Source organism: Oculina patagonica, chromosome 4, assembly GCF_052425735.1.
Source record: "Oculina patagonica isolate OP01 chromosome 4, crgOcupat, whole genome shotgun sequence".
Classification (NCBI taxonomy): domain Eukaryota; kingdom Metazoa; phylum Cnidaria; class Anthozoa; order Scleractinia; family Oculinidae; genus Oculina; species Oculina patagonica.
This window is the reverse complement of record NC_135761.1, coordinates 6,786,081-6,804,847: the sequence shown is the minus strand read 5'-3', so window position 1 is coordinate 6,804,847 and position 18,767 is coordinate 6,786,081. Positions and strand designations below refer to the sequence as shown.

At 38.7% G+C, this 18,767-nt stretch overlaps 1 protein-coding gene across 2 annotated transcripts; it reads right to left on the bottom strand.

Moving 5' to 3' along the window:
• Positions 1–7,648: 7,648 nt before the first annotated feature.
• On the bottom strand, positions 7,649–18,756 carry LOC144649245 (geranylgeranyl transferase type-2 subunit alpha-like). Of its 2 annotated transcripts, none has more exons than XM_078508700.1 (16): positions 18,647–18,756; positions 17,966–18,076; positions 17,174–17,298; positions 15,976–16,163; positions 15,481–15,681; positions 14,667–14,750; positions 14,493–14,581; positions 13,736–13,845; positions 13,383–13,471; positions 12,457–12,502; positions 11,626–11,714; positions 10,555–10,683; positions 10,085–10,134; positions 9,680–9,715; positions 9,384–9,588; positions 7,649–8,068 (listed from the first exon to the last, which is right to left on the bottom strand). In XM_078508700.1, the coding sequence occupies exons 1-16, from the start codon at positions 18,647–18,649 to the stop codon at positions 7,911–7,913; spliced, it is 1,713 nt and encodes a 570-aa protein (XP_078364826.1). In that variant the 5' UTR covers positions 18,650–18,756; the 3' UTR covers positions 7,649–7,910. The 2 variants fall into 2 exon arrangements, with proteins under 2 accessions (XP_078364826.1, XP_078364825.1); XM_078508699.1 differs by having other exon boundaries at positions 13,383–13,485; positions 13,750–13,845.
• Between the last annotated feature and the right edge of the window lie 11 nt (positions 18,757–18,767).

The window sequence follows — 18,767 nt, the reverse complement described above, 5'->3', positions numbered from 1 at the left end:
GGTACAATACAGGGTTAATACTGGAGACTATTGAGGCGATTGGAAAATACAACGGCTCCATAAGCATAAAGGCAGGAAGATTCACGATCTTTGAAATAATTACAACTATAGCACATGGAATTAAAACCAGGACAAGCTCCCCTGCCACCCAACTGGTTGTGACAGTTAATTTGCGCTCAATGGCTGCAGTTGTATGAGACTGAATTATTCCCCTGCCCCGGGTCTGCTGCTGGGTCGCTATTCTGGGCCACGGAATTGTTATGCTTGTGTAGAACATAAAGCGTCAAAACCTGAACGATGACAACAAAAAGGGAGAGTACTATCACATAACAGGCCTCGAGCACTTCTACCACATTCTGTGGTACAATGCGAGTTATCTTTGCTGTGATTATAAAAATGATGAGCAGCCACACCCCAAAGCACTCTAAGCAGGCGTGCCAGAGTTTTACAGAGACCTTATACCACATTCCCTCAGCAACAGCTAAGTAACGATCCAAGCTTATCACAGCAAGGCTACCTACAGTGCCGAGCAAACACAAGAAAAATGAGGCAGCCATCAGAGGGTCATCCCAATCGGCTGCGATTTGCGCAAACGTGGTTGTTAATAATTTCCTGAAACCTGAATTTTAAATACACTGGGGTCACCAGCCCTCCCCACAGAAGATCAGTCAATGTCAAACTACAGAGCAACAGAAATCCTGGGCGGATTCGAATTCCGCCCCTTAGGATCGCTATCAAGATTGACCCGTTAGACAGGACAATCCAGATTCCTAACATCGTAATTACTGGTGACAACACTACGTTAGTGTAATAGAAGTAATCGTGTTGTAGAGTTCGTGATACTCCAGCTATGAAACAGCTTCTTTCTCCATCTTGGTGCTGCGTGGTGTAATTCGAGATTCCAGCGTCAGAAAAAGAGACGTTTTTATTGGCCATAAACCTGTGGAAAGGAAAAATGATGATTTTCTCAGCAAAAGACATGTGGCATGAATGGGTTCGGGCCAGTTAAAAAAACTGAAAGCTCTTGTTAGCTATTTCTAAGCCAAAGGAATGTATTGAATAGTGTCCTTTCTCTGTTGTTATTATCATTATCATCATCATCTTCATCATCATCATCATCATCATCATCATCAGTTATTTATATTTATTTATTTTACAATCTGAAATCCGACGGAATCCAGAATTTGATAACCTTATAAACTTGTATTTTTTTATTTCACACGCCACTGCGCGGTCTTCGGTAATCGAAACTTTGCTATGTCACATTTACGCTGGAGCCCTCCGGGATTTGTTCTCTAGTTCAACTCGTCGGTCATGCTCTTTAAAAAGCCAACTGCTCTGCCTCTTGCTTATTTACATTGTTTGTTTCTTCTATTGGAATTTAGCTTATTGGAAACTAGCTATTGTAGCTCGAAGCTGAATGCGTTATCACTGTATTCACGTAACAGGGGCTTTTGTGGGGATTTAGCTCAATGGCTGAGCGAGAGATGCCCTGCTAACTTCCGGGATATTTTAAATGAAGTGGACCAAAACATCATCAAGGAACAAGGTGTTTAATGATGAACTTGACTCACTCGCTTACAGGCAGAACTCAAAGTTATTACAAAAAGGACAATCGTCATAAACGAGTTGTCGCCAATAGTGTATCGACAACTCAGTTTGGCTTACGTAAGCTAAGCAAATAGAGAAAATTCTCAGGATATTACTTTTCACGCCCTTAAAACTTAGAGCTCATTTCTTTATCGAAGGTTTTGTTCTAAGAGCAGGTGCAAAACACCTATACAACTATCTTTACGATAACAGAAGATTGCGTTGTTTCAAAATCTACCCTTTACCGAAAAATGTTCCGAAACATTCATGCATTCACACTTTTTTCAACTCGGCGCTGTGTATTTTGGAGGGAGTACGAATATTCTGTTTTATACGAATATTTCGGGACATAAACTGAACCCTTTCTACCTTTGGGTAAATTATTTTGCGAGCATACGCGTCACTGACAGATTGGCAGCTCTTTCTTACTTCTTCTAACACCTAAAATTGACAAAGACAAAAGATAAATCACTATTTTTCTATAAGATATATTTTATAAGAATATCGAGACTGAAATATACAAAATTTTAAGAATATTTTAAGAATAAACCCGAGGCTGAGATGTTGAAAAGAATTAAATTTTGTATGCTGAAAATTTGTAAATATAATACAATTATATGTTTTCAACTAAACAACATAAAATTCTTCCTTTCGGCTCAAAATGGCAAAACTGGCCAGTTTTAAACAACAAAGGCAGCACTCGCCGTATGTTTGATGCTAATAACATTTCTGCAAGAAGTTTAATTTTAGTTATACTCCAAACACTAGTAACTGACACTTCAATCCATTCTAAAACGGAAATGTCATACGCTATAATCTAAGAATTTTCGCGAGAATATTTTCAGCCTAAAATCGGCAGAAAAATACGAATATTCAGCTTGCGCCGGAAAAACAATATTCTTATAGAAAAAAATACACAAAAGTAGTACAGAATGCCGTTTTTTAAAAAAAACAGCTTCAAATTACATAAAATAGTAAAAAATTATTAACTTCACTTACAAATAAGAATTCCGGTTATAAGCCCTGGGCTTATCCTTCGTGGGTGGGTGGGCTGGGAGGGGCTCCGGGGGCAGCGGAAGAAACGTCGGCCTCGGGAGGGATCGAAACGGCGCATATGCAACATACCCCGTTCATCTCCGGAGAGGGGGCTATCGGGTTTTCGTGATGGGCTCGGGGGCTTATAAGCGGGGGCCGGAATTTTACGGTACCTTTTAGTAATATAAAAATATGCATTTGCTGTTCAATTCACCGGCTGCGTCCTATAGGGCTGTAGAAATTAAATCGGAGCGAAGTTAAACTACAAAAATACAGATTGTTGAGTAAAACTTAAAACTTCAGTCTCCTTTCGTTAAAGACGACATTTGGTAAATAAAAGAAAAATGCACTAAAAAGTATCTACTGGCTAATTCAAAGATATTTGACGAGACAAAAATGTATGTTTAGTGTGCGTATAAAGTTCTGGAACAGCTAGTTCCAAAATACGGTTTAATTCCTCCTACCTTGAAAAGTTTCGTGTTGTACGTACAGAAATCAATAGCGAATCACTCTGTTTATATCTGCAAAAGAAAAAGTTTTCTTTAGTGTTTTGAAATCATTTTGCTATATATCTGGAATCGAGTAAGAATTTATTAATCAGGCGCTTCTACGAGTCCCATTTTATCGTCAACCTTACTGCGTTCACTTTTGCTGTTAACGAGGATTTCTAATGTATATGATATCTACTTTACATTGCCTTAAATCATACACCAAGAAAAACGATATCGTACGAAAGAGTTGTGATACGATGAGAAGGATTAGTGAAGGGTGTGGTTTTGATTGTTCAAGAAGTGAAAATTTAACAATTTCGTCTGTTTTTTATTTCAGTGTATTAACCCGACGGTCCACATCATAAGGTTCGACAAGGGTTCGAATAATTTTGGAAATGGTCAAAATTACGCAACCCCACCATAGACTTTTTCCGCTTATAATAAAACAGAATGGTATTGTGCAGTAAAATTTGTGCAAATACCTTGCTTTAACGAGTCGCAATCCTACGTAAAATACCTTGCCCCGTTATGGCAAAGTTTTTATTAAATTCTGCGGACAAGAGGCATCAAGATACCTTATTGGTACTTAATTTCGCAATTTTAGCGAGACAGTATTTCGTGGGGTTTTATTTTCGCGCTTTGGCCAAAAAGTACGTTAAAAACATTAAAAATATGTCAAAAAACGTTCAAAAAAAATACGTTTCGCGGGTCGTAAATTTTGCGATTTTTTGAGAAACGCGAAAATCGCGAAATTAAAGACCCGCGAACTTTAGTACCAACAAAGTATATGGAAGGAAAACTTACCATCCCATTTTTGAGCGTTTACTGAAGACTACCTAAGATTCGTGTTGGTGGAGTGTTAGTGGACTGTTCTCGACACGCACTAAACTATAACCTCATGGCTCAGATTTTCTCGACTTCCTATACATTGTATAAATAATGAGTCACTAACGGAAAAGATTGAAGTACGTTATAGGAACGGAATGAATGGCGACATCAAAATAGCACTACTGAGGACAATACCATTTCATTAGACGGGAAATTGCGAACTTAGGCCAAATTTATGCTACCGTCGCATTTCAGTCGCGTTGAATGCCGAAATTGAAGCTCCTGTATGCAATTCGCGGAAACTTATTAAAAATCAGCTGACAATGCCCACACAAATAGCAACGAAAAACACGCACGTTGCTTCCGTGGTGAATTATAACGAAGATGAATTTTAAGGCTTTGGACTTCAATAAAAAAAACACGAATTAAGAATTCAGCCTAATAGTTTTCCATCACATTCATACCGTTTTTTTTTTTATTTCGGATGTTATTGTAGCCATTACAATCCTCCGATCTGAATTTTTTTTTTTTCATGCTATCTTTTGTATGCGGGGATTGGGGCCGTGATTTCAATTGACTGGTGAATACAATGTTTTTAGGCAGCAAAATTATGGATCAATCATGCCTTTGCGATTACTATTACCCCTTTATCATTAGGTTATTAAACTGACAAATTCCTCCGAATACGGTGTCGGGTTTTTATTGCCCGTATCAAAATGGCGCATTAACAGGGTCCCTTATACTTTTTCCAAGAAGCGTGATTGAGGCTATTTATTTGCCGTGAAACGTGATTTTGGCTTTAATTTCTCGTGATTCGTGATTCCCAACTTTTAAGATCTTTTAACGTGCGCGTGAACGCAATTTTTAGCTTAAACGTGACCCGTGAACGAAGAGTTGAATTAGACGTGAATCGTGAATCATCTTCGTTTTCGTGACTTTATTTCTGATTTTTTAGGTAGTTCTAGTGAACGTACATCTTTGTTTTAGCTCTGTGGTTGGGATTGGGACTTTTGTGAGCTATTTTGTCGCGTGTGTGATCTTGACAAGCACAATATCTGGTCTTACACCTTCCGAGCGTAACAGTCTAAACAGGGATCGCCATGATTTTTGCGCGAACGTGAAAACATTTTAGGAATTATTCGTGACGCGTGAAAAGCCAAATATTTTACGTGATCCCATTTCGCAGAGAGGTATAGGGGACCCTGCATTAAGACTTCGTCTATCAAGATAAATAGTGAAAAATAAAAAAATAAAAGAAAGAATACGTGATTTGAATAAATTAATATGTGAACACGGAACAGAGTCACCAGCTGACGAAGAGCGAGCCAGCTGCTCGACCAACTAAGGCAAAAGAAACATGATGACAAACGCAAAATACCAAAATTCCAACCCACTGTTTATCGATAACAGTTAGGTGTTTCCAAAACTGTTGATTATATCTTGATTAAAGGTGGATTTCCACTGACGCGTATTTTTTTTACGTGCGTTAACGTGCGTGAAAACATTTAGAGACAATGTATGAACGTCTTGCGTAAACGTTTACGCAAGCCGTTCATACATTGTCTCTAAATTTTTTCACACACGTAATAAATTACGCGTCAGTGGAAATCTAGCATTTATAAGGGAGCTTCGTCAGGGGGATTTTGCAGATTTTTGGTCTAAACTATTCTAAAATTAGTACCTATAAACATCTAAAGGAAGATGCACTATCCGCAAATAAAGGAACCTTTATTTGCGGATAGTGATACGGCTATAAATATCGATTTTTTAAAGATGCGCAGAAAGATCTTGAAAAGTTAAGCCTTAATTTTTCAAGTTGCAATCCATTTCCATCCGCAGCCAAAGACGCTCGTTAACAGTTTCAGTGCTCTAATATAGCAATTTTTAAATAAAAATTAACCATTATTTTCAGGTTTCCTGGGACAAAAATTAAAAAAAAATTGGCTGTTCAAAAATCTGTTAAAATCCGTGACAAAGTCCCTTTAACTCCTGACAAAATAATTAATTGATGGAGCAAAGTATACTAAAAGGAAATGGCTGCAATCACTGCGGCCCATTTTATAGTGGGGCTAAAAACAGATGCACTTTTCGCTGATCATGAATTCACCTGGAATTTGCCCTAGGTTGTCAAACTGCAAAACAAGGCCTACATTTGCGCGAGTATAGGTGTTCACTGATGATGTGAAAAAAAAGTGTTATATTTGTTAAGTTAAATGATGGTTACAGATATGCGTGGTCAGCCTTCTCGCAATTCCAGACATTAAGGTGGTCTTATTTCAAACAGAATCTTCACGTTAATAATTGGCAATATTCTTTTCGGTGTTATTTTGCTTAGCTCTGCGATCAGGCGTTCTGTTTCTTTCGCCGCGGGAGGAAAGTTCCTTTTTCTCTCTTTCCTCCCGCCGCGAAAAAAAAAAGAACGCCTGATCGCAGGTTAAGCTGTAAGGTTCACCGCGCGCTAATGAAGCAACCCGTTGCAGTCGGAACTGCGAAAATGAACGACTTACCGAGTAGTGAAACGAGATTAAATTCGGCAAAAAATCGAATGCCCTGGCGATGGATCACTCGTATAACAACAAAAAGTGCTCCGCGGAAATCAAGCAAGTGATATTCATGTTCGTGCATTAAAACCCTGTTTCATGCACGAACATGTATGCAAATTCACGCCAAACCTTTCTGCTCCATTTTTTTTTTCAGGTTCAAATGGGTTTTTGATTGCAAGCTGCGGCTTTTGTTAAGATATACCGAAAGTATTTCATGTAAAAGCGCTGTCGTCGCAAGCTCCTAAGCTCTAGATTTTATTCAGTATTAACACTTTTCCGTTCTTTAAGTTGTATCCTTGAGATGAACGAATCGGAGACAATGATTTTGCAATTAAAACTTCTGGTAATTACCTACACTTTTCGCCTATAGGCTCTTCTCACTCGCTTCAATTTTTAGTGGGTCAATTGATACATAAAGTAAACTTTAATTAGAATATTAATTTAAATGTTCAAAACACGCACAGGCTGGGCAGGCTGAACAACACAGTACATACAAGAAAGCTAGACTTTAAAAAATGATATTTTATCTTTACCGCGTCTTTGTAAATACAAATACGCTTGCAAGGTTAAAAGTTTATCATGCGCAAAAAAATCCTTGAACATGAATGTTTAAAAAGCGCTTCCTCATGGAAAAAAAGCTATTTTAAAATATAAATTGCGATCATTACATTAAAACTACAGATCAAATAAATAGGGGTTTTTGGGAAAAAAAAACATAAATAAAAAAAAAAAAAAAAAAAAAAAAAAAAAAAAAATCCGAAAATTCGGTATTTACTATGTTTATATAATAAATACCTTTGCCCAATCAGAACAAGTTTTCATTACTAGATTAGAATTCCTACATTTCCCAGAGCCCAGCACTAAAACTTTCATTAGGTTTCACAGTCCAAAAATACGAAAGCTGCGCCCTCTCCAGAAACATTTGAGAATTAAAATTTTCCGTTTGTCGCGCCCTTCAATACATTCGAAAATTTTATCTTAGGTTTTTTGAAGAAATCCTTTAGTCTTCCTTTGCATGACAGTTGCAGTAGGTTTTATACTTTATATTTCCGCCACTGAAAGTGGTTTGTGGACAGGCAAAACTTACTGGCCAGAAACCCTGAAATTTATATCATTTTTTTTCTGCTTTGTCACAACTGTACACCTTGAAATCGCGAAAATAACAATTTCAAGTTTCTTTTTATTTTCTAACTATTATAACCATAGTAAATTAAAAATTGCGCTATAATTTCTTTTAAAATTATATTATGAACTATGATTATCGTTCAAAGTCTTGTGATTCGATGCGATCTGTGTTACTTCTCAAGGTTTGGTATCTCTGAGTGCTCAGACCAGTCAGTCAGTGGTTTCTGGAACATGTGTTTTTAGAGAAGACCACTGCAAAACATCCGTTAAAAATTCTGTTAATTCTTATAGGCATTCGTCAGATCTGTTCACCATCCAGCTCTTCAAGATTTTTTAACAAAGATTTCACCGCGTCTTTATAACCAGGTAATTGACAACATGGATTACCGCGTAAATCGATCTTCCGAAGCGATGTACACTGTTGAAGGCTTTGCAAACAATCTAAATTTGAAATATCTGTTACGCTCTGTCAAGAAGTATACAAATGAAAAGCTTACAATTATAACGTCTGGATAAATTTTACTTAGTAAAGTAACATTATGGAGCAGTTTTCAATTGAGTGTCGTAAAACCAAAACCAAAGTAATTACTCCGGCCAATCACACAGGACACAGACAATCACAAAGGACACAAACTCGAAGCAAATACATGTAGCCGGAACGAAGCGCGGGAAAACGTGCGCGAGCGAGTCACGATTGGTTTTGCTTCTAGTTCTGATTTGCTGAGAAAGTGGCGCGAGATTTTCAAGCCAATCACTAAGCGTAGCAATGCAAAACCAAAGCAAACGCAATTAACTTTCGACGCTCAAGTGAAAGACCGCTCTAATAACACAATCAAATTGAACCCGGGTGGTGGGCATCATGAGTTAACTCTATACCCACTGCTAGCCAGGTTGCAGAGACGGTGCATAGTAAGAATGAATGAATTGTGAATGAATAATGTTTCCAAAAACAGTTTCTGAATACAAAAAGGTAACCTTTCTTGAATCAGCGTTTAACTCTAATCTTCGCCTAAACGGGGCGTTCTTTTCTACCTGTAAGATGGTTTAAATATTATATTGTACATAATGTTAAAAGGTGTCCCACCTTAATATTCTAAAGAATAATCTCCCCATAGACATTAATCGTTTCACTTAGCTGGCTGGGCCTCTGATATAAGGAAACGGCAAGAGCTTAACGACACAGGATTTCTAGGCCTAGATACTAGGACTCCAAATCTTCAAGTATGTAGTCAAGAAGAGTATATGTAATCAGAAGAGTCTTTAAGTCTTCAACTTACGTTTAGGAGTTCTGTGTTCCAAACAGCCAATCTAAAAATTCAATTTATTCAAAAATCCTCGTGTTCCCAGAGCCCTCCGATAAAACACGTGCTAAGCTCGGTTAAGTGAACATTACGATAATGTCATAAGGGGTCCCACCTGTTTTTGTAGTATCTTTTCCAGTAATATTATACCTCGAATATTAGGAAGTGCGTTGACCTAATGGTCAGTGCGCTGAACTCTGGATGGAGCAGTCCAGGTTTGAGCCCTGGCTGGGTCATTAAATTATGTTTGTGGGCAAGTCACTTTGCAATCACACTCAATGAGTGTCGGGGAAAGCTGACAGAATGCTGGGGGGTAACCCTGCGATGGACTAGCATCCCATCCAGGGGGTGTAGAGATACTCCTATCCGCGTCATGCTACAGAAATCAAATTTAAGCGCCGGGAGCTATGACCACTTTAAAGGCTTTAATTTCTTATTTTATATCTATTTTTCACTACATAAAAGGATACTATTATTTGAAAGGGACAGCTGCTGCAGTGAACAAAGTCTTAGCGCATGTCTTTTGGTGATGTGCCGCAGATTATTGTTACTGGCATCCAGGACATTGACGCATTGCAACATGTTACATTCGTCCAGCGAGGTTAATTGGTTGTGAGATAAGTTGACTTCTTTCATAAGTACTAGCTGATCCATGTGAGACAAAGACGTCAAGTCCTATAAGAAAGAAAAGAACAAACGACTCAATCTTGTTTCTCGAGATTAAAAATAATTGGACTTAGTTCTTGTCGAATGTTTTAACACTCACCATGTCGGATAGATCAATAGATCTTTTCGTTTCCGCCTAAAAAACAAACAACAAATAATTAAAAAAAGATTTATCAGAGCAGGTTAACTGGCTATATCAACACTACAGAAACCAAAAATTACAATGAAACGATTCAAAGCAGAGTAAAACAAGTTCCAGTCCATTCATTGTGCAAACTATAGAGCTCTGAGAAACAGAAAAGGGCGCGAAAAGTTGAAACAGCGTATTAAAGAAACAATGATTCGCTTATATTAAATTAACCCAATCATCAAAATGTATCAAAATGTACATGACAAGTTCATTCTACTGATAATTAGAAGAAAACAATTTCAGAAACCCTGCAGAGAAACTTAGTCAAGATACAGTTATAAATAGACAATGTAACGAACAAAAACTGTCTCTAACCTTGTTTGAGCGGTGCTTCTCAATGGTGTTTTCTAATTTGAATTTTCTTCCTAAAAAGTAACCGTAGTGTGAGTTAATAACTCTGTCGGTCGGTCAGTCACTTGCTCAAGTATTTAGTATCCAAGTGATTGTCTAAGGTAAGGTAAGGTAAAGTCTGCTTCGAGCCTAGTGGCCCATACAGGCCGGAGCTTATCCCGGTTTCCGTATCATTAAGTGACTGAGAGAATTGCTACTCCCCCCCCTCCCCCGATGGGATGCTAGTCCATCGCAGGGTTACCCCCCAGCAGTAAATTCGCCGGTACCCATTTATACACCTGGGTGGAGAGAGGCACTGTGAGAGTAAAGTGTCTTGCCCAAGAACACAACGCAGCGCCCCGGCCAGGCCTCGAACCCGGGCCGTTCGACTCGGAGGCGAGCGCGCTAACCATTAGGCCAAAGGGCCTCCCACATTTAAGTGATTGTCTACTTACTAAGATCTTTGTAGTAACCTTGTCTGTAGCAATCGACTTGTGCAAGTTTCTGTAAATACAAATTTGTTTCCTCTTCGTGTAACAGCGGATCCAAAGCGCGCATCAACAAAACCATTGTTAACATTGTCCCTAGTAAAAGGATGTTGAAAGACTTTGTCAGCCTTGTTTTCCAGCAAGCACTGTGTACAGCTCTCAGCCATTCTATTTTGCACGTCTTGAAAGGTAGTACAAACTTCCCAATTGGAATATCCTAATCGGCGCAAATGTCCGTTGACCAAGGATTTTTATCTACCAGCTGCGGACCGGTTGTTTCAAAGTCTACGATTCGCTTATCCAGGATTAGCGTGGAATGTTTTTGATCCTCTGCGAATTGCAAAACACTATCACGTGATGCTATTTCGTTAAAAACAATCAAAATGGCCTCACAGTATTAGTGTTATGGACCAAGCCTCAAACTTCACAAAACATTAGCTATGGACTAAACCATTTGAAACAAGACGAAATTAAAACCCTTGATCATGGCTTTTAATCCTGAGTAGTATCCGAGCGGGAAATGTGCTTACCAATATTTTTATCTACCAGCAGTTCTAGGTCGGCAATCCAAGAAAGTAAAGCCTGGCACATGAAACGCGCCAAATCTCATACGGAATTTCCGTTCGGGGGTTTTGCGTGCCATTTGCCAAGTTACCTCTGGCCCAATCGGGGCCGTAACCAGACATTTGCCTAAGACGAGGCAAGATCTTGCTAGGAGGTTCTGGGCGCATGCCCTTCAGAAAACTTTGAAACCTAGAAGCTCTGAAACTCTTTTTTCAACATTTTTCATAAAGGTATTTCTTGAGAAAAATAAATCCTGACAACGTGGGATTATTGTCCCAACAAAACGTATGTTGTTTTTAATTTTGGGTTAAATTTAAGACGAGGCAAGTGCCTCGTCTTGCCTCTTGCCAGTTACGGCCCTGTCAATCGATTTCCTCTGTAATGGCAGACCACCAAAAACTCCAAAATTTCCCCAGTTAGGGAAATACTTTCCTTATTTATTAGAACTCTACAATAACTCTGTAGAATACTCACACTTGTTGTCTGGTTCCTCTTCTAACAACAGTCGACAGGAATCTAACTCTTGTTGGAGAACAGAACTATGAACGGCAGTCAGCTCTGCTCTGATAATCAACAAAAATACAACATTAACATTGACTTTAGTATCAGCAGTAACACATCGAAGTCGACTCAGAACACTCAAGATAAACATGGCGGCAGAGATATCCATGTTTTTTCTCAAGGTTTTTGTTTTCTTTTGCTTTCAGGTGTTTTGTTTTTGGCTTGCTGCGCACACTCTTATCGACAATTGTTTACAGACAGAATTAACATTGAGATCATACAGAGCGACGATTGACTTCATTCGACAGTAACAATTGGAAACTCTTTAATTTCTCCAACTAACAACTGCTAAAACCCTTAAACGATTCCTGACCACTTACGTCTTGCCAGTAGATCGTATTCTCAGGTAAAAGAAAATTGTTAAAAATAATAAAAAATTATTCTTTCAACATTCAGTAAGTGTAGATAGCCAACGAGCAGACCTCCCTTGCTCTTTGTTTGTCTTGTGAGAAGCATAAAAAATAACTTCTCCCTTTTCTTATTTGTTTCTTGCTCAAGAAATAATGGGTAAAAGCGGAGGGACTGCTAGACTGCAAAACAAACGTTAATTTCTCTAAAGTCGTTGGGAAAAGCGCTTATCGAAGGCACGAAGCGCCGATTGTCTTCACCACAGTCTCACTCACAGTTTTGACATTGGCTCCAAACCTCTCGCTCTCGTTCGAAGACCGAGCACATTCGCAAAAGATACGCCTGTTTTGCAGTCTAAGGGACTGCTCGTATTGTAGTATGATCAGTTAATTTTACCTAAAGAGGTGTAAATCGCTTGCAGTAGTCCACACTTCTGATTCACCTAAAGGAAATATATAAAAACACAGGTATAGTCATCAAGTCATCTAGGTCGAGTAACCTTTCTTACTTGCTTGCCTGATGGTCAAGGGACCAGTCATAAGCTGTCTCAATCTCAACCCCAGAGCGCTTCTCTTTTGCGCATGGCTGACGGCGAGAAGAGCTCTGGAAAACTCCACGCAAGGGTAGCCAAAATCTGGCTACGAAGAGTCTATTGCGCACGCTCCACATTTATTCACCCGGCCAGAGACTAGACTCTGCGTTTTATGCAAATCTAGATCGTGTCACATTATATTATAATCAGTGCTGTTTTTGGACGATTGTCTGTTGTTAAACATCGTTTTACATTAAACATGCTTATTTAAGTAAGGAAGAATTGCTCCGAGACTGTTGATATCGTCTCCAAACGGAAATACATCCGAAAACAGCACATATTACGATTGCGTGCACAATCTTTGATTTGCATTAAGCACAAACATTCAATTCCCCAGGGGACAGGACAACCATTCTGACGCACGTTTAAGTTTTGGTGGGTTACAGATTGACCAATCAGAGGTGTTTTCATTGTTTCAACGAACTTCAATTGAGAATAGGTTCTGTTCCAGGGTTGCCCAGAGCTCTTCTCGCCGTCAGTCATGCGCAAAAGAGAAGTGCTCTGGGGTCAAGAATGAAGCTGTCTAACCATTGAAATGATGATTTTAAAATGTATTAGAAAATATACTTACAGAACCACATGAGGGCCTGGCAGGCAAAATCTGTGAAGGGCATGCTAAAAATTTAAGTGTTTTTTTTTTCACGCCCAGGGTATAAGCAAGATGGTTTCCTGCCTATGCACAATGATTTTTTCAGCCACAGAAAAACGTTACAGTACACATGATACAAACCTTTTGGTAACACCACACTACTTTCCAGTTTTCCATCCATAAATTTCACCTTAATTGTTGTTTCATCTGAGGTATTTAAAGGACTATTACTACAGCTAAAAATGTAAATACTGTCAAGGGAAAAAAAGGCTTGAATATAAAGTGTTACCCAAGAAAACGTTTGACAACAGTTATCAGTGATAACTGGCAGTTTTTATAGTAATGGCTTCATCTTACTTTGTATCTCATTTACATCATTTGCCACTTCCAATTAATGATTGAAAGATTGTGCACTATAAAATTCCTCTTTTACTTTGATGTTAAACATCGAATGAACAAAGGTAACTAAAAAGAACTAAGCAAAAAAATACAACACAAAGAAGGATATCCAGACAGTAGAGGGATGATTGTTATGGAAAGAGTTGTTCCATTCTCCAGTGACCTCCTGACACCCCACTGAGACAAATGGATCTTCCTTGGAAACCTTGGAAAAGAAAAAAAAGATCACATCTGGTGAACCGCCGCCTGGTTAGCCGCCTGGTTAGCTGTGCGGGAGGTCGTTGGTTCGAACCCCAGACCGGACCAACACTCAGGGTCTTAAAATAACTGAGGAGAATGTGCTGCCTTTGTAATTACGTCTGCAAATGGTTAGACATTCTAGTCTTCTCGGAAAAGGAGGATAACCCGTAGGTCCCGTCTCCTGTATCTTCAGTCTTCTAACAGGGGACGTTATAATTAAAGAACCCACACACTATTCGCAAAGAGTAGGGCACGAAGCTCCCAGTGTTGTGGTCTGGCCTTTACAATTGTATTTTAAATTAAAGAATATGTAAAGCGCATTTGAACATATATATATATGGAAAATGCGCTATATAAATGCATTATCATTATCATTATCAATGCCCAGGGGTTTCAATAAGTTTCAGCTGATGGCAGTTAATTTTTGACTAAAATGTTATCAGTTTAAGAAAAAGTAGGTGAATTTGCTTGACATCCATGTTGAACTTTGCTGGTTGTCGGTTCTTGGAAACCTTTGCATGCACTGCTTGCCTACATGTATGATGTTAGTCAATTATTTTGTCACAACAGTGTGATATAACTGATTTCTTATTTAATGGCTTGTACACTTACCTGGATTGGTTGAGTAAATTGTACAATGACGGTTGCTATCGCTTCATCAAATCTTGCATACAGGCACAAAATATCCATCTGTGGCCTGGCTGAAAGAGAAAAAATAAAAATAAAAAAAGTATAACAACCATGATGTAATCAAAAAAATCTCACTATTAATTTTAGTTTACCTACCTCTTCCCAGAAGCCATCTGTGATAGAACCAAGCGCTCTGATCATATGGATCCGTGAAGAATGCATTTTGAGCAAGATCAAATTCTGCAACAGAAAATGACAAGTACTGTTGGAAAAGTTATATTTGATTTATTCTTCCAACAGCATCTTTAATTAACCTCCTTGAATATTATTTATGCTGTTAAATGCAATTTAACAAGTTTACAACAAAGAATAGCCTTTTCTCTTTAGCGGTTACCCTAGGAGCCTGCAGCCTTAGGTTACTTTGCCATTGTACTAGGGTGTTCAAGTGTGGCAGTCTCGAAAGCATTTGGGTCAGAGTTTTTAGCAGCTTTCAGGACAGCTTTGGTCCATTCTTTGACTTCTCACCTTTACCAGTGTTAACTCAGTGTGACAGGTGCCTGGATGACTGCACGGGGCTCATGGCTGGGTTGTGGGAATTGCAAGCCATGGGAGTGTCTAGTAGCCGACTGGTGATCGTGGATGCCCTTCGATATCCCAGGCACCCATCTTCTGTTTAGCATGATGCAGTTGTTTAAAGTGAAATAAGCCTTTTACCATACATGAGATAGCCATGTTCTACATTTTCACAACCCGCCATGCATCTAGCTTGTGTGGCCAGCGTTAAAAGGGGAGGGAGAAGGGGAGTTTGAGGGTGAGGCACAAAGAAGAGTGCAAAGCATGATCGAGCTTCACGCTCAAACTCCCCTTCTCCATCCCCTGCGAACACCAGCCACGCAGGCTACTTGCCATCTTGAATTCAGTATAAAAGGTGAAGGAAAACTTAGCAATTAACCAGTTTACCAGAGTTTACCTTTCATGAGTGCACCTTCCTCCACCCTCTCTGTATCTCCACTTTGATCAGGATGGATCAGTGGAAGAAGTTTGCTGCGATAATGCCATGAGGAATAATTGGAGAAATTTTCTTTGATCTTGTCTGTGCTAAAATTAAATTCGTCATCTGGAGACACATCAGCTTTCTTTACTGAGATTCGTCTATAATCCCAGCAGTGAACTTAAAAATGAAAGCAGAATCTGCAGTTAACTAAATGTTACAAGATCACAGAAAGTCTAGAACTTGCTGAAATGCTTGAAGGCTTTGAACTTTATTTAGATGGGTCGATGTCCATTTTAGCTATGTATACGACCTTTTTTGTGAGCTTAAAAAATGAAAGCAGAATTGGCAGTTAACTAAATGTTACAAGATCACAGAAAGTTTATTTCCACCAACAAATGTTGATTGTCTTCCTCAATAAATAATTAAAAAGCATTTACTAAAATAGTTTAATGAAATAATCCTGTAACATACAATTTCTTTCATCATATGAGAGGAACTTATTGCACAGATGCAACTCCTCTTTCCAGTTAGGCTGCGGCATGTATTCCATGATCCACTGCCTGTGATGCCAAACACTGTACGACTTAGGGTTCACTTGCAGACAATTCTTTAGAAAGGATAGCTCCTTCTGACAAAGGTCTTGTAATACATCTGGTGGACTTTAAATACATAAAAGGTTAGATCAGCACTAACATTAAATAAGTTATTTATTTAGTTAATAGTCACACACAATTAAGATGTATTCACGGTTGTCAGTTGGTCATTTACGGTGGAACCTTGTTAAAACAGACACCAAAGGAACAGGGGGAGTGTCCGTATTATGGAGGTGTCAGTTATTACAAACAGTAGACTCAGGGATGTCGCTAAGGGCCTGCTGCCGGCTAATTCCAGCGGCTGAAAGAGAACTTAAATTCGGCTGAAATTTCACAAGTAAACAAAGACTTGGGTAGACGTTTAAAGCTGCCATGGCCAAAAAAGCCAGCTAGGCTTGTCGATGAGCCGGCTTAGTGTTTTCTTGGCTACTTCCCTGGTAGACTTTATATGAATTTTGGTCTCTGAACTGTCGGTAAAAATTAAGGGAGATGTGGACCAGTATTATAGAGGTGACTGTTAAAAAATGTAATTTATTTACCCATGTTACACAGAAGAGTTTAGGAGCTTGTTAAAAGACGTGTACGTGCACCAAAGATCAAATTGGAATTTGGAGTGTTGGTTTTTTGTGAACGGAGGAAAACGGGAGAACCCAGGGAAAAACCGTCAGAGCAAGGAAGAGAACCAACAACAAACTCAACACACAAATGGCACCAGGCCAGAATCGAACTCGGACCACATTGGTTGAGGTAAGCGCTGCACCATCCCTGCTCCCCAAAAGTATGAAGATCCAGTCAAAAAATAATTAACAGTTAGTCAACCAAAAATATAAACAGGTCCTGACATTTTCTTGTGATCAGCTGCATAGATGGCACTATGGCCTGTTTTTTACAGTCAAGAAATTGATGCACGGGTAACTCAATTTAGGGTCCAACTCATAAACTACATATACTGGTAATTTAGGCCACCATTTCTCCTTCACTATCACCACTTATTCCCTTCATTATAATTATTGCCTATTACCAAATTATTCACTCGCATTATCTAGCACTGACTCACTTAATAAATTGACACATACTTCTCATTTTTCAAGAAGAGGAATATCTCCCTTCTGAAGTTCCATAGTGTAGAAAAATCTGGGTTAGCTGCAAGAACTTGTTCTGTCAAAGAGAGTGATTCTTTGTCCATTTCTCCATTCTTTCTCTAAAATAACAGGGCCACAGTTAACATCGGTAAGAACATTTTTCTTCCAATTTTTATTTACTGAGAACTGGTTTTCCTCATGCAGTTAACATACACTCCCAGTTTCTCTCAAGCTTTGCTTGAAATCTGCACTCTTGACTCACTTACTCATCTCAGTATTAAAAAGGATTCTGATTGCTGACTACAAAACTTTAATTTAAGGCCAGATCAAAAAAGAATGAGACTCTAAAAGGTGAGGGAAGAGAGCTGCACAAGTTTTCTTTCACCCTTATATTGACTATTATCAGGCAACTTTATCCTGTGTTGGCCGCCAGCCCTCCTCAGAGAAAAATTGGAGAGCATGCAGCTAAACACAGGGGAGCCTGTTGAAACAAGGATCAAATTTGATGAGAGTGCACAAGAGTCGTTACAGGAATATGGGAGTAGGGTATTTTTCCCTTAGAAATTTGAAAAATTTAGTAATTGAAGTCCACTTTTTCTGTATTCTGAGAGTCATTTTAACCCTCACTCCCCTATTCGGTGGACCTTTGTGGCCCATGGGTCGGTGTGGAAGCACCCATCACACCCCCTGCCTGTGGCCCTGCTATACCAACATTTCTCTCCTCACCACAGTTTGAAGTACTTTCTTAACAGTTCCAGACCTATCATAAATTATTGCAGGATATACCTTTTCATAAATGCGGCTCGTAGTTTCTTGATAAATCTTTAGTTTCTTCTCTCTCTCTTTTCTTTTTGCTTCAGCTTGCTCAGCTGTTGTACGTACTTTGATCCTTCCGTGCTGAGAAAGCAACAAAATCTCTTCACTGTGACTTGGAATATTTTACAATCTAACACAATCAGCTTATAACAATACATATATCCAGCTTGCGTTTTCAGCAGTGGTACAAATTATCGGAAAGGTTAATGAAGGGTCCACAAAAAGACGACAACCTTCTTAGGAACTAAAGATTTCAAAATTTGATAACTGTATATTTAAGTGTTAAATAGATGTCAAATTCATTGGCATTAAGCTTATTGTTCTCTAAACATTTAAAATTTGTTTTCTTTTGCTAAAATACTGAAGAAAAATCCTGCAATCACTTCCGCATTAAAATATTAGCTGAAAAAGTTGAAGAGTATTTTATAACACAAAAACAAATTTTGCTTTAATCTACTAACTATGATGAAACTTAAAAAGCTAGCATTTAATTACCCAAGAAAGAAGCTTCCATTCAATGTACAATAAATGTCAAAAGCTACAGACTTCGTCCATTGGCTAGGCATATGACACGGGCCTTTACTGGATCAACACTTTGATCTAAAATACGATGAAGAAAGTAAACGATGGGCATGTTTACTAAGGGCTTACCATGTCTTTAGATTGTATAAAAAGTGAAAAATCCTGCTTGCTTTGCCGATCTATCACTCAGCCGCCATGTTGTTCTCGACCGCGTTTGCACTGGGCACGAGATATGCAAAACAGTTCTTTT